This window comes from Rhodofomes roseus, assembly GCF_022264815.1.
Source record: "Rhodofomes roseus strain CIRM-BRFM 1785 chromosome Unknown C8Q71scaffold_15, whole genome shotgun sequence".
NCBI classification, from domain to species: domain Eukaryota; kingdom Fungi; phylum Basidiomycota; class Agaricomycetes; order Polyporales; family Fomitopsidaceae; genus Rhodofomes; species Rhodofomes roseus.
In genome coordinates, this window is record NW_025952971.1 from 907,081 (window position 1) to 921,388 (window position 14,308).

Genomic DNA, 14,308 nt, shown 5'->3' on the forward strand with positions numbered 1-14,308 from the left:
AACGAGCGGAGGCCATGGCGCTGCGCCGGAGAGTCGCTGCAATTCGGTAAGGCCGTCTCAGAAGCGAGCGACCCTGCCCAGAGCGGTGCGACGGCGTCGATGTATATATAGTGCCCGCAAGCAAGGCATGTTCTCAGAGAGGTGCAGAAGACTTCGGGGCGTTGGCTTTTGTTCGGGATGTGACGTTACTGTTGCGAATCTGCCACCCTAGAGCCATCAGTCAGTAGAATCAGTTGGCGGCCCCGGGGCCCATACACGCACATTGTCAGAGGATATCCATTCCATGAGTTTGTTTTGATGCCATTTAGAATCATATGGATCATGTATGCTGTACCAGACGGGTTTGAGGCTTGTGAGGTGTGACCAGGCCCGTGCGATCGTAACTTTGAAGTCCCCCTTACATCATCGCGGCTCATCGCAATGTGCCATTCTTCCTACTGCTCTTACAGCTACGTTCCATGTAAACAACTCGCTTCTAGACAGTCTACACGTAGTACAGTTGGCTCTATGCACCCCGCACCTTCTGAAGCATCCGCGAAAGGTTGTACGCCGCCGAGATCAATGTGACGTGCCTAGGTCGTCACTCTCAGTCATATATACCAAGGTATCAGAACAAGGGAACTTACGTGAAGCCTTGTACAGCGTTTCCGAGCCTAGATTAGAACAGGAGTGAATTCAGAGACCGCAGGCACGCAAAACATCGCCACGTACGCTTCGCCTGCCGCGGAGATCTCTTCCGTACAAAGCCCAACGTGGTTCGTGTATTGCAAGAAGTCCTACATGCATCGACCGTTAGCGACACCGAGGCTACGTCCAACGGTGATGAGAGGAAATGCGCGACACGAACCTCGAACATCCCGACGGCCCTAGACAGCATGGCCTTGTCGTACTCGCCCGCACGCGCCAGAGCTTCTACACACCTACCCATACGCACGTCATTCAATCATCTGACATGCTCGCATCCATGAAGACGCACCAGAGTGTACACAAGCAGAACGTCCCTTCGTCCCCGCCAACACCGTCGTCGGTCTTTCTCACGTCGTAACGGTACACCAGGCCCTGCACAGCGACAACAGCATCAGACAATGCCACGCTCCCATTCTACGAACGACACTTGCGTTAGACGTCAAACCACCCCTCTCCGGCGTGTACAGTATCTGCTTCAACGTACTCAAGAACCGCGGATCGCTCTACCAGTCCCATCAGCACCGAAGCTCGCGCCATCAGCACTACACCAGACACACCGGCGGCATAAAGAACACGAGCGGCATGATGAGCAGCGACGAGTCGAGGATGTCGAGGTCCTCGTAGCTCTGCGCGAAGAACTTCTGCTCCGGGTTCCACGCCTTGTTCATGATCTCCTCATACAGCTCGTCGCGCGCGGCGAGCCACTGCATGCGGCGCGGGCAGGGGAGAGAGCGTTTGTCCGCGAGGCGGAGGCCTGTCAAGGGCGATGAACGTCGTCGTATATGAAATAGGAAAGGGTGTGCTACCTCTGTCGATCGCTACCCTGCGTTGCGTCGGGGCCTCAGCGCAACGCACTCGCAGAGTGTGACGTAGTACTTACCACATCATGACCTTTGGGTTGTCCGACCTGAGTAATGTAACGTAATGATGTAGTGCGATGACCTACCTTCGAGTACTGGAGCAGGACTCAGTCAACGAGTATAACAAACCAGCAAACCCGACGTACCGTGAAGTGTCGATGACGGTTCCGGACCTCCCTGTATGCACACCTTTAGTCACGACCTTCATCGCCGCGTTCATGATAGCCTCTCACCAGATCGACCTATGGTGAACGCATAAGCGCGGATGAGTGAATATGCTACCGGAACAACAGTCTCGCTCACAGGTCCGGCTTCTTGTAGTTGGCGATTACATCTATGTACGACGCGTCAGTGGCCTCATGAGCCTGCGCAAGCGTAGGACGAGCGTACAATCGACGCTAAGGATATCTCATATCAGCGACCAGCCCGCCTTGTGAACAACTAGGGTACGCACATCTCTCGTACAGCCACCCTACACACCGTCAGTACCGTTCGGATGCAAGAGCGCACCACGCACACACTCACCAGGTATCATAGCTCTTTCGGCGACGCAAGTCGGCTCGTCAGCCCTGAGCCCATCCAGCCAATCTGGCTACTCACGAGCGGCTTGCCATACTACAACGAGCATCGATCAACACCCCACTGACTAACTATATGCGAGCAGACCGACCTTCTGCGATAAGTAGATACAATCCATGCTACACAGGCGCGTTAGTCGACGCGCCGCTCGTCTGCATAGAACTAGTAAGCATGTTGATTACGTCCACGGAACGTGCAGACGACGCACCTCTCCACACACTCACAGCTCGCCGTAGATATCCTGTTAAGAATCAACGACCTCGTCCTGCACACACCTATCAGGAACACGGGCGTACCAGTTGTACGTGGTCGATCGCGCCGTTGCCTATCCTACACAGCGGGTCCCGCAAGGGTCAACACCAGTCATGCAACGTAGCGCAATGAGACCTGCTCACCGAACGGGCTTCGAGCCCTTGTGTCCGTCGAGATGCGTGAGCTCCTCTTCCGGAAAGATCTTCTCGCCTATTCGTATCCTTGCTCTCAACATCGCGTCCTCGCTTCCCATTCCAAGGACGTACCGTGTATGGTGTACCTATTGCGCAGCCGTGTAAGTATATTCGGAGACCTTGCGACGGGAGGACTTGGACACTTACATGATGCTCAACGAGCCGTCCGCGTTCTTTGTACGCAGACGCTCCAAGATAAACTCCATGTACGCTGCACGCGCCACCGCTCTTCAATACACGCGGCTCAAAAACAGCGAACACCACTAACCGTTCGTCTCGTACGTGAACCCAAGCCGGATCAGCGCATACAGCGTGAACGAAGAGTCGCGGATCCACGACGCCCTACAGCACCGTCAGCGCCGAGCCCACACCGCGGAAGCGCACACAGTAACAGAACGACTAGCCGAAACGACTCACCGATAGTCCCTAAGATCGCGCTCAGCTCGCAGCTGCATCCTCGCACCGAACGCACAAGCCTGCTCACCAGTTCCGCGTCCCCCCAATATACTCCGGCAAGCTGAACGTCGGGCTCGCCACGACCGCGCCTGCCCCGTCTCTCAGTCGCCCTCGCCCCCACAAGGAAAGAGGTGCACGCACCGGTCGGCTCGTAGATGAGCAACTTGAGCGCGAGCGCACTCCGGTGGACGGCCTCCTTCCACGCGCCCTCGTACGTCGACTGGCGGATCCACGAGTTCCAGTACTGGTTCGTATCCTGTGTTTCGTCAGAAAAAAGAAGCAGGAGGGGCTAGGTTGGGCGACGGAGAGCGGAGGGCTTACATCGAGGAGACGGTGCAGAAGTTGCTGTGGACCGAATAATGATAATCAGAGGAGAACGCGTCGAGGTGAGACAGAGTACACACCTTCGTCAAGAACGGGTCCTCCGGCGGCCTCAGGTCCGACGCGCCCATCACAAGCTCTACGAAACCCAACCTCAGCACGCCCTCCCCGCAGAGACTGCCCTGCACTCACGCTCAAGCGACACCCCCATCTCGCTCGCCTTCTCCGGGGTCGGCTCCGCGCCCCGCGGGCCCCCTCCGTCCTCCCTCGGGGGCGGTATCCGCAGCACCCACGTAACCACCTGCCCCTCGCCCATCGTCCACTCCGCCCCCGCGCTCACACCCAAATGGCCCTGCCCCCGCAAATCCATCTCACCCAGCTGCACCGCGGGGACGTCAACGTTGTCGAGCAGCGACTCGGCGACGTAGCGCAGGTCGAGCGCGAGGTTGGCGCGCGCGGAGGCGAAGAGGACCTTCTTGTGGGGCGCGGGGCTCGAGGAGGAGTAGATCGTCGGTATGGAGGCGTCCGCGACGATCTCCATCGTGTGCGGTGCGCGGGCGTAGTCGAAGGCGGGCGCGCATTCCATGCGGAGCGGCATCGTGCCGCGGATGACCTGGAGGTGCGAATGGGTCAGAGTGTCTGTGAGTGAATGATGAGAGACTGACCTCGACGCGCCGGATGAGCCAAGTCAGGAGCGGCTTCGTCGGCGCTGACTTGGCCTGGCGGGGCAGGTAGTCCGTGACCGTCGCCACGCCCTGGTCGTTCAAGAACCTACGCGCCGTTCAGCAAGTCGCACCCACTGAGCCGCAGGAGAATACGCACTTTGTCTGCAGAACCTGTAGGAGATCTGCATGTAAGAACCCATCGGACGCCGGGAATGTGCGTGGCACTCACGTTCGAGTTTGGGGTGTAGTTCTGCTTGGTGGTGGACGGGATGGTAGGGGTGATCGAGAAGTGTCCGCCCTGGGTGGCGGAAGGTGAGCATGAGACGCCGGATGAGACTCGGGCGCACCTTCTTGTCGTCTAGGATGCGAGCGAAGATGGAGGGCGAGTCAAAGTTCGGGACGCAGTAGCTCTCGACTGTGGACCCGTGGTCAGTACGCGCGTTCAGCGTCAGATCCCATAGCGTATCGAGCGGGAGTCGGCGAGGACACCACCCGAGATCTCAGCGAAGGGAAAGGGAAACGACGGTTGATACTCCAGTCCGGGTGAAGACTTACTCGAGCCGTCCGTGCTGACCTACACGCATTCGCGCCTCGGCCTCAGCGAGCGCAGCGCACAGAGGAGTGAGGTACGCACCAAAGCCGCCGTGCGCAGGTTTCCAATGCTGCCCCGCAAGCCGTCAGTGACTAGTCTGCCCCATCGCCCGAGGTACTCACAGTCCGTGGTCTGCAAGGGGGATGTACCCGCGGTCTGCCTTGGGCTCGTTGACGGCCGACATGGGGACGACGTGCAGTAGCAGTGGATGGGGGGGAGACGGGCGAGTATAAGAAGGCGAGGGTTGGTCAGAGACAGGCTGAGCGGGAGCTGAGCGGCTCAGTGAGCGGTCCCACCGGAGTCCGCAGACGCGCCGCGCGCTGGGTCACATGATGTCACCCAACGCGTCCGTGGCTGAGCCCCTCGACGCATACACCCACAGGCACGTCGCCCGCTCCCACATCCGTCCATCAGACGAGCAGATATATAGCACAACCCCGCCAAATCGACGGCGACATATCACGGCAAAATATCAGACAGACGAGACAAGAGACAGTCGTAACAGCGAGCATGACAGTGGCGCGGCGTCGGGGGGTGAGCGTTCGGCGGTCGCGCGCGGCGGCGGCGTAGGTAGTGTGTGCGCATGTAAGTAGGGCTAGGTACGTAAACAGGGAGAGTAGAGGAGATGAGGTCCGTCCGTTCGAGTATCGAGACATGAGCGAGAGGAGACAAGAGACAGATAGATGACAGATGCGCGTGATGGACCGTGGCGCGGAGCGAAGACGAGAGCACGAGCGAGGGTGGGCAACGCGCGACGCGGGCGGGCGGGGCGAGGCAGAAGCGAGAACGCGATCCGAGAACGACAACGAGCGAGTGAGCAAGCGCAGACAACCGACAACGCAACCAACAACCACACGGGCACACCGACGGGCACACCGACGGCCCACTACACCGCGCCCTCCATCAGCAAGCAACCCTCAAACGAAATCACTGCACACGCACCTCCGCACTCAGCGCCCCGACCATAGGCTTCCTTCCCGTACCGGCACCCACCCAGCCGCCCCACCGCCTAACATACGACGCAACACCCGTTCTTCGTCGCCTCCACATTCCGCGCCCGGCTCCCCCGTCGCTCATGGCCCGACGGCACATGCGCCGGCACGCCCTCCCGCATCAGCATCGACGCACGCGTCGCCGCCTCGAACACGTCGTCCACGCCCTGTCCCACATCAGCGCGTCGCTCGCGGGCAGAAGGCAGGACCCCACCTCGATCTTCAGCGCCGAACACTCCTTGTACGCTCGCGCCCCGATCGCGTTCGCGACCCGCTGCGCCTCCGCCGTGCTCACATACGACCCCGGCGGCGCGTTCGCCCCTGCGCGATGCGACTCAGTCAGCGTGTGCAATATTGCGGACACCCTGGAGACACACCTGGCGGCGGACGCAGATCCGACTTGCACCCCACGAGGAGCACGGGGATCGTCGGCCCGCAGATCGAGCGCACCTCTTCTATCCACTGCACCGTCGTGTCAGCATCGCGAGCGGCACAAGTCTCGGGGTCCGCACCTTGACCGTGACGTTCTCCAGCGAGTCTGGCGTGTCGATCGCAAACGCAATGAGGATGACGTGTGACTTTGAGTACGACATCGGCCGCAGACGCTGTTCGCCGCCGCATCCCGGGTGCATCACAGGAGGGCAATCAACGCCGACAGGGAGGCATGCGAACGTGCGCGCGAGGTGTCCGTTGAAGCCCAGAGCAGGCCGAGTTTCACATCAGACGCGTGCCGTAGAGTAACGCGCAATCGCCGTACAGAGCGCACCAGGCGGCGAGCATGCATGGCAGAGGACGGCCGACGACGCAGATGATAGCCCAGGTGCATGTCACAGCCCGAGACAAGCGCAAGCCAGACCGGGTAAACGCCAATGCCGGGCGTCGGGCGGGCCGTGGAGGCGGATGGAACGCAACGAGGGGTGTGTGCGTACGGGCGATGACGCCATGCGTGAGAGCGTGGGCGAGGCAGCGGGGCCAGAGGTGTAGGCAGTGAGATGGCGAGCGACAGACGTGAGAGAAATATCGAGTCGAGCGGAGAGGGTAGAAGGAGACCGTGAGCGAGGCGGACATGCGAGGGAGAAGGAACGCACCTCGTACTCTTCCTGCCCACTTCAATCTTCACGTCAGCAGGCGGTCGTGCGAACGCGCGCCGACGAAGGGAGAGCGGTGCGAGGGGACGTACGCGGTATCCCAGAGGGCGAGCTGCACAGGCTTGCCGTCGAGGCGGATCTCTGCGACGTAGTTTTCGAAGATGGCTGCGGGCGAGGCGCAGCGGGCGGTTAGCGAGCGGCTGGGAGCTGCGGAGAGCCACGTACTTGGTTGCTGGCGGCACAGAAAGCAGGGAAACGGGTGTCAGAAAGAGCGGCTGGGCGGTGGATGGGACGCACGTATTCCTTGGGAAACTCGCCGAGGGCGAAGGAGCAGAGTAATGAGGTCTTGCCACATGCACCTGGGACACGACGGGAGCGTGGGGTGAGCAGCGGACGACGCGTAGAGACGGGGAGGACGCGTACCATCGCCGACGATGACGAGCTTTCTTCGGATCTGGGGATCGTCGCGGAGGACGTATCAGCGGCGGCTGCGGGCGAGGGGAACGGCGGGACGCACGGGGTTCTGGGCGGACATGGGCGGGTCGTCGGTGTGGTCGGGGACGCTGTGTCGGACGCTGAGGTCGGGTGGTCGGACGGCGGGAGAGGGAGGGAGGACAAGGACAGCCGCCAGCCTCAGCGCGAGGCAGGTCGTCCTCCGCCACAGTCCCGCTTACGTCAGCTGCACCGCTCCCTCCCGCCCAATCATCGCCCGTCCCCGCCGACGTCATCCCTCTCCACGTCGCCGTCCGCGCTGTCCTCGTCGCTGTCCTCGCCGTCGTCGCCGTCGTCGTCGCCGCCGCCCGCCACGACTCGCGCCTCCACCCGCCGCACTCGCGGCCAGCGCTGCGGACACGAGCCGCGAATAGCGACCTGCCCCGCGCCGCACGCATGTGGCCGTCGCCTGCTGCGCTCCCGCTGTGCTATCATCCTCGGCGCCCGTCGTACGATCTTCCCTTTTCCACCTCGGCCTGCTCTCCCCGCGTCTGCTCTCCCAGCCCAAGAATGCGCTGCCAGGAGGAGGTCCGCCACAGTCCCGCTTACGTCAGCTGCCCCGCGACGCCATCTCCTCCTCACCCTCATCTCGCAGCCGCCACTATGGCCGAAACTCGCGAGTTCGACTTTCCTATCCTGCTCGCCGCTCCTGTCGGCAAGCATCGCTACCTGGCGTACAGTTCCTACGAATTTCTGGCATCCAAGTGCACCTATGTATCCAACCTCGTAGACTCTGTAGCCTATGGTAGGGCCGTGTCCAGATGCAGGGCTCAGGGATGTAGCCCAAGTGCTTACGTTTCCGTGTGACTGTGCGTGTGCGCAAGGGGTACCAATGCTAGGAGTTCTGTACTATACTAAGGGCTTAGGCGACGACGTGGCCAACTGCGGTGTGTCAGATAAGAAAGGGTAGGAGCTCGTCCTAATGTCGCGGAGCTAGGTCCCATGCGACTCAGAACAGAACAAACAAAACGAGACTTGTCACCTCTTGGTTGTAGACCGAGGTCAATACAAGTCTAACAGTGTCGAACGCAATGCTAGCAACTCCAAGGTTAGTTACATTGCACTCTGCTTAGTACAACATGAAGTGCTTACCTAGCAACTCCAGGAGGACGAGCTGGAGTGCTAGGCAGCGTACAGGGCACTATATATACTGGCTAGGTTTAGGGCAGGTCTACCTACGCCGGATCCAAGAGCTGAGGTCATGTGTACGTATGAGTCAGAACGAGTCAGGTGGCTAGGTGCTGCCGCAGGGCACATGATAAGTTACATAAGCAAGACCACATGCTGAACCAGTCACAAGACGAACCCTAGCACGTGATGTGTCACGTGACTAGTCAGAAAGCCGTTCCAGGTGAAGTCTATCATACAGCGTACAGTACAAGTCCATAGAAAATGAGCAAAAATAGGATAACACATTTGTTCTCTGGGCGGCAATTGAGAAGGCTCAGAAACTTGGGAAGCCACTCTATGTGGCCTTTGTGGACCTCTCAAATGCCTTCCCATCAGATGACCAGCCAAGTCTATGGGTGAAGCTTCATGAAGCTGGATTCTCAGGTCCGTTATTCGACTAGCATACCTCAAAGCTCGCCTACAGCGGGTGCTTGGACACGGCAGCTTCTCGGAAGACACGTGTTACTCTGTTGGGACAACACCATGAAAAAAAACCCCTCAACCCCGCCAAATGTGTGACAAGAACATCACATACCATAAGGTTCACACACCTTTGAGGTGTGGACACCTGGCAGATGCCGTAGCGTGTTGAGCCCAGTCATTGATGGCATTAGAGCGGTACAGCATGCTTACCTGGTCAAGGCAACTCGTTCTTCATCCTTGCTGCCATGGCACAACTTGCATTCCTTCTCCACCTCCCACCTCTTCAACGCCTGTGACACCTACTTTCTTCACTGCTGGCTATGTTGACAAGCGCGAACCGGGCAATTTGGACACTGGAGATTCAATATGTTCATACTGATGCTTTACTGACATTTCTTGAGCAGAATGAAGAGCACCACAAGGCCCTCATAGGGGACCCAGGGAAGCAGGGAGACCGTCATTCTGGCTCAAAAAGCGGGAAGACAAATGTGGACCTGAGGTACGAAGTTGTGTTTGCCATCTTCTCCAAGAGCCCGGACACTACACTGCATGCCAAATGGGCCTCTTCACATTTGGAGAAGGGGAAATGGGCCCGAATCATTGAGGGTTGTCTGAATGAGTAAGTAATCATAACATTGTCATGTGGTACATGCTCATGAATGTCCCAGCTTGAGGAAGAAGTACAGGGAGGTCCTCAAGGAGTTGTCTGGGACCGGCTTTGGTCTACCACCTGAGGATTGTGCAAGGGGTGTGGCCACGGTTTCCGGTGAGTAGTTGTGCAAGCACTGTTCATATGACAACACTGAAGATGTGTCCAACAGACAAAGCATTGCAAGACAGCAAGTTGCAGCAAATCTGGTTCGACTGCCTCACACTGCTTTACAGAGACAAGCCATCTGTCACGGTTACAGCAGGGACCTTCATGCCTGGCCAAGACCTTGTCGGCCAGGCTTACACTGTGCTCGGTATGCAACAACGTGGGGGCGAGCATGTCAACATTGGAGATGGCCAAGACATTCAAGGTGTACTGCAGTACGGCGCTGGCACCCCGCATGTTCATGGATGGGTTGCAAGGCTGTGACCTCGTGAGGCCACAGGTCGTGCCATTTGGGACAAACAGCGCTTGGCATGCCAATGTGGCACATGCTGGCAGCAATGTTGCATCTGTCTGCTCAGTTGAGTCTGACCAATCTCATCTTGGCCTTGTGTCCGTTGTTGGGAGCAACACTTCGAGTTTCCACAGCCACCATCACATGGTTCATAACATTTCATTGATGTCTCTCCCTTTGCTACAGTGTGGCATCGGCAATGTGACTTTCAACTCATCTGTGTCATCTCTACAGTCCCTACCAGCCCAACACACAACAGACCATCGCCACTTGTCTTCAACAGCTTCTTGCTTGCCCTGTCTGATGCGTCCAGTGGTGAGCAGAACATTGACACAGTGTCTGGGCATCAGCTCAAGCATATGTGGCCTCAGTCCAACTGCAGATAGGGCCCTTGCACACCCAGGCCTTGGTGGCTTCAACAACATGATGCAGGGTGTCATGGAGAACCTCACCACAACGCAGCAGGTGCTCAACGACATCAGGCTTGAACAGGCACATCAGAAGACAATCAACAAAGAGATGGTGCTCGTTGCCCACTGAGATGGAGATGCTCAAGATGAAGTACAAGGTGATGCAACTCAAGATCCAAGAGAAGACACTCAAAGGGTGTTGTGGTGGTGACCATTGTGCAGCACAGGGCAAAATGTACGGTGACAACATGTTTGATGTCAGGGATGCCATTTAAACAGGATTAATGTTGAATCACTTATGTATCAAAGATCAACTTAAGTAGGGTACATCCCCAATCCAATCCACTGCTTAGCCATGGCTAAGCTATAGGATCAATAAGATGGGTCTGTAGTGGATTAGCCAACATGGATTAGCCATAATTGAGATGTACTTAAGCCATCATTAATCTCAATCTAAGCAGTTACTTAGCCAGATCTATGGCTAAGCATGTACTTGAACCATTGCTCATCTCATTCAAAGCTGATCCTGAGCTAATACTGAGCTGATCCCATGGATCAAGACATGGGTTAGCTGTACATAAGCCAGTTCTAAGCAGCTACTCATCCAGATCTATGTACTTGAGTCATTGCTAATCTCATTGAGAGTAGATACTGAGCTGATACTGAGCTAATCTCATGGATTGGCCTTGACTTAGGCCATGGATCAACTACACATAAGCCAGTTCTAAGCCCTTATGAACCTAATCCTATGGCTTAAGCACTGACTTAGCCATGACCTACATGTACTTCATCCATTCCTAACACCATCTGGGACATCTACTTAGCCAGATCCATGGATTAGGAATGAGATTAGCCATGACTTAAGCCTTGGTTGAGCTACACATAAGCCAGTCCTAAGTCCTATGATATGTACCTTAAGCCAGTTCTGATCCCAAATGAAGTCCTTACTTAGCCAGTACTTAAGTCAATTCTAATCCATGTCTTAGACCATCCAATGTACTATGAACCCAATCCTTGAACCAGTTACTGAGTAGGGTGGATTCAATGCTAAGTCTATCTCATCATAACTCCATCTATTATCAGGCTTACACGGAAACATGGTAAACCACTAGCAACTACTAAGCCAACTCATAAGCACATAGTCTGCCACTTCAGCCAACCACCATCAACAGACCACCCAAACGTCAAGCACATACAAAGCCTACTGCCATATGAGGAAAGATATACCATATTAGGACACTATTCTGTGGAGGAAGCACCACGTCAAGGACGTCAACTTCAAGGGCATGCGTAAAGCAGCACGCATGACAATGCTGAAGTGAAGTATAAGAGCCACATTGAGACTACAAGCATGAATGACTCACCTCTTACTTTGAGCTGTAGAGCGAGTGTTCCAGGCTGGCACCATCAGGAAAAACGTTCGTGTCTTCAGTGGTCTTGTGGAGAGCCAAAAGTGACATTATGTGTCACTATGTGCCACAAGAGCCTTAAGGTAAGTCAATTTCTTATTTTGTCTTACTTAAGTACATGTTTACTTAAATGAGAACAAAAAAGTACCCTTATTGTTCTGCCCCCTTTCACTATTGCTACTTCGTTCCTTCTAATTAAGCACTCAAACATTGTGTTCTTTTTTCTCTTAATTGCACTTCAATGCGTGGTGTCTTTGGCTTCCTTGGTGCTCTTCAGCATCATGCACAATAAACTGCCGTCCATTCATACTATTGATAATACACGACTGGAAACGCATAGCAATGAAGCAGCTCTGCCGCCCGACAACCGTAGACCGACAACCGTAGACGATGTTAATATGTGTGACGTGACTTCAGAGACAATGGCGAAGGAGAGCAGGAGACAGAGCGAGATGGAGAGCGAGAGACGGCACACTATCGTACATCGAACATGCGCAACACACGATTCTTCCCCAGAGTTCAGCGACTCAGCAACGTCATGGCCAGTATGGGTATCTAGATGGGGCAGACCATAACTGAGCTCAGACCTCCGGTTACAATCAAGTCCTTGCTCAACTTACCTTGAAGCATAGACCATGACAACGTAGCCAGGAGTCCTCTATCAGACTGTCCCTGTTTGGTCCTCACGAGCCGCGCCTTGTCAGGATGAAATTTGACACTAGATTATGGATCATCCTCTGTGATGAGATGACGGACATGCGTACCTTCACGTTCCTTAGCATCCCCGGCTCTGTCCTCCCTCTCGTCTACCTCGTCGTGCTCGATCTCATCTTCCCCACTTCCGTCCTTCTCGCTGACGTCCTCTGCAGCCACGTCATCATCTGCCTGGGCATTGTGGCTGCTGCGCACAGAAGGGCCCTCTCTACTGATGACGTTGTCGTCGCCCTCCTGACCGCCTTTCTCAGGGCTCGACGAACTGGATGGCTTGGTTGCCGAGACAGTAGGAGCCTTCCTTGTGCTCGAAGGCTTTCCAGCAGGCGAGCCATGCGGCGTTGCATTGCTCCCTCCCAAAACCACGATATCTTGCTCCTCAAGGGCCACGTCGAGGAAACCGGTATGCACGCCCACCTCGTCCACATCGTCCGTGTCTTCGAGCCGCGATCTGAGATAGTCAGTGCATTGAGGGATTGATTGCAAAGCAACTGCACACAGCTTACATGATGGACTTCCACACAATACGCTTCATATTCACGTAGGACGGATTGTGCTGAGCCTCCATGAACTCCAAGATTGCCATGACACCGTCCCATCTGTAAGAAGAAAGATAAGCCTCGATGTTCTGACATATGTGATGAACGTACTTGGCAGCATACTGCTTGTTCGTGAAGAAGTTCTTTGCACCTGGCTTGGCAAACTCCATGAGGGCGGACTCGATCTGTGCGTCACGAATCCGTGAGACCCCATTGTGGATTGAGCTCTGATAGCCATGCGAATGACGGTCTGGACTCACAGCGTTGCACACCACAGCGATCAGGTTGTTCGGCACCTCGCTGAACTCTTCCGTGGCTGCATGCAGGTTCGCGTCCGCTCGAGCTCCAAGGCCCCAGTGCTGGTAAATCAGCTCTGAAATAGCCGGGTGGAGGAACACCTCCCCGCGCTTAAAGTCGCTCTTCTGTCACCCAGATCATTAAGGTGTACTCTGCAATGAACTCGCACTCTCACCTCGGCATCAAAATGCTTGCGCGCATCTAAGGCAATCGTCATGCCACCGAAGACAAAGTTAGGGATGTTACGCAAGCCACCAACAACGGTCGTCGGGTGAGTGGTGATCAACCATGTCGCCAGGTTCCTCTTCTGCTGAGAAGACAGGCTGTCGAGCTCGTACATCTGAGAGGTAACAGTTTTGGCCTTCCTCTTCAGCTCGTTTCGGAACTGCGCTGCAGCCGCCCAGACCTAATGGAAGTCAGGCACTCGCGACTCTTCATGACAGACAGAAACAAACGCTCACCACTGTGTAGACATTCTTGCGCAGCTTGTCAGTCTCCTTAGTGTCCTTGTTCCCCTTGTTCCCCTTCAGCACTTGGAAGGCGGTCCTTATGGACTTGTCACGAGCCCCTGCCCTGCCCAGTTCATAGGCATCCTGCAGACTACTCTTGATGAGGTCGTCCCTCTCAGGAAGACGGCCGCTGCTGACTGATGGCTCAGACGTCCAAGCGTTCTTGAGAGCAATGCGCAGACGGAGGCAGTTCTGCGCCGCAGAGACGAGGGCCTTGATGTCCCTGGGGAGCTGTGTCACCTTGGCGCGTGTCTGGCGCCTACGCCTCTTCACCCGTTGCTTCCCAGTGCTCTTCGACTCCGCCACGGTCTACACAGTCAGTGGGGACAGCGTTCGAAAGGATAAACCACGTACCTCTACTCCATCATCAACAAACTCGTCACCATCCTTGTCCTCGTCCCCGTCCTCGTCCTCGTCATCTTCCTCTCCCTCTTCCTCGTCCTCATCGTCGCCGTTGCTTCCATCATCGTCTTCACCGCTTTCCGTACCGTCAGAGTCTTCGGTGTCGCGCTTCTTGTTGCTGCTGCCGCTAGGACGCATGTCCTTCTTGGCC

The 14,308-nt window shown here is 56.2% G+C and overlaps 3 protein-coding genes across 3 annotated transcripts; 1 reads left to right on the forward strand and 2 right to left on the reverse strand.

Annotated features, from left to right (window-relative positions):
* Positions 1–505: 505 nt before the first annotated feature.
* On the reverse strand, positions 506–4,790 carry C8Q71DRAFT_859626 (glycoside hydrolase family 15 protein; the record flags this gene model as incomplete). The annotated part of the gene is made up of 37 exons (XM_047927668.1): positions 506–572; positions 627–653; positions 712–776; positions 848–920; positions 977–1,059; positions 1,110–1,190; positions 1,245–1,441; positions 1,494–1,510; positions 1,568–1,578; positions 1,634–1,642; positions 1,694–1,724; positions 1,781–1,789; positions 1,851–1,881; positions 1,938–1,945; positions 2,002–2,019; positions 2,073–2,086; positions 2,148–2,162; positions 2,218–2,245; positions 2,351–2,367; positions 2,423–2,456; positions 2,522–2,588; positions 2,645–2,658; positions 2,720–2,783; positions 2,841–2,914; positions 2,990–2,998; positions 3,057–3,117; positions 3,170–3,284; positions 3,350–3,373; positions 3,433–3,488; positions 3,542–3,962; positions 4,015–4,120; positions 4,172–4,185; positions 4,244–4,312; positions 4,362–4,429; positions 4,570–4,588; positions 4,649–4,676; positions 4,729–4,790. 37 exons carry the CDS (start codon positions 4,788–4,790, stop codon positions 506–508), a joined length of 2,106 nt encoding a protein of 701 aa, XP_047777197.1.
* Positions 4,791–5,615: 825 nt separating this feature from the next.
* C8Q71DRAFT_797851 (ras family-domain-containing protein) lies at positions 5,616–7,221 on the reverse strand (the record flags this gene model as incomplete). The annotated part of the gene is made up of 9 exons (XM_047925773.1): positions 5,616–5,765; positions 5,813–5,919; positions 5,976–6,060; positions 6,111–6,203; positions 6,687–6,705; positions 6,779–6,851; positions 6,980–7,045; positions 7,110–7,140; positions 7,204–7,221. 9 exons carry the CDS (start codon positions 7,219–7,221, stop codon positions 5,616–5,618), a joined length of 642 nt encoding a protein of 213 aa, XP_047777198.1.
* A 1,363-nt stretch (positions 7,222–8,584) lies between these two features.
* On the forward strand, positions 8,585–8,749 carry C8Q71DRAFT_711267 (uncharacterized protein; the record flags this gene model as incomplete). The annotated part of the gene is made up of 1 exon (XM_047920798.1): positions 8,585–8,749. A coding segment is annotated over one exon (165 nt), but the record flags the coding sequence as incomplete, so codon positions are not given.
* Between the last annotated feature and the right edge of the window lie 5,559 nt (positions 8,750–14,308).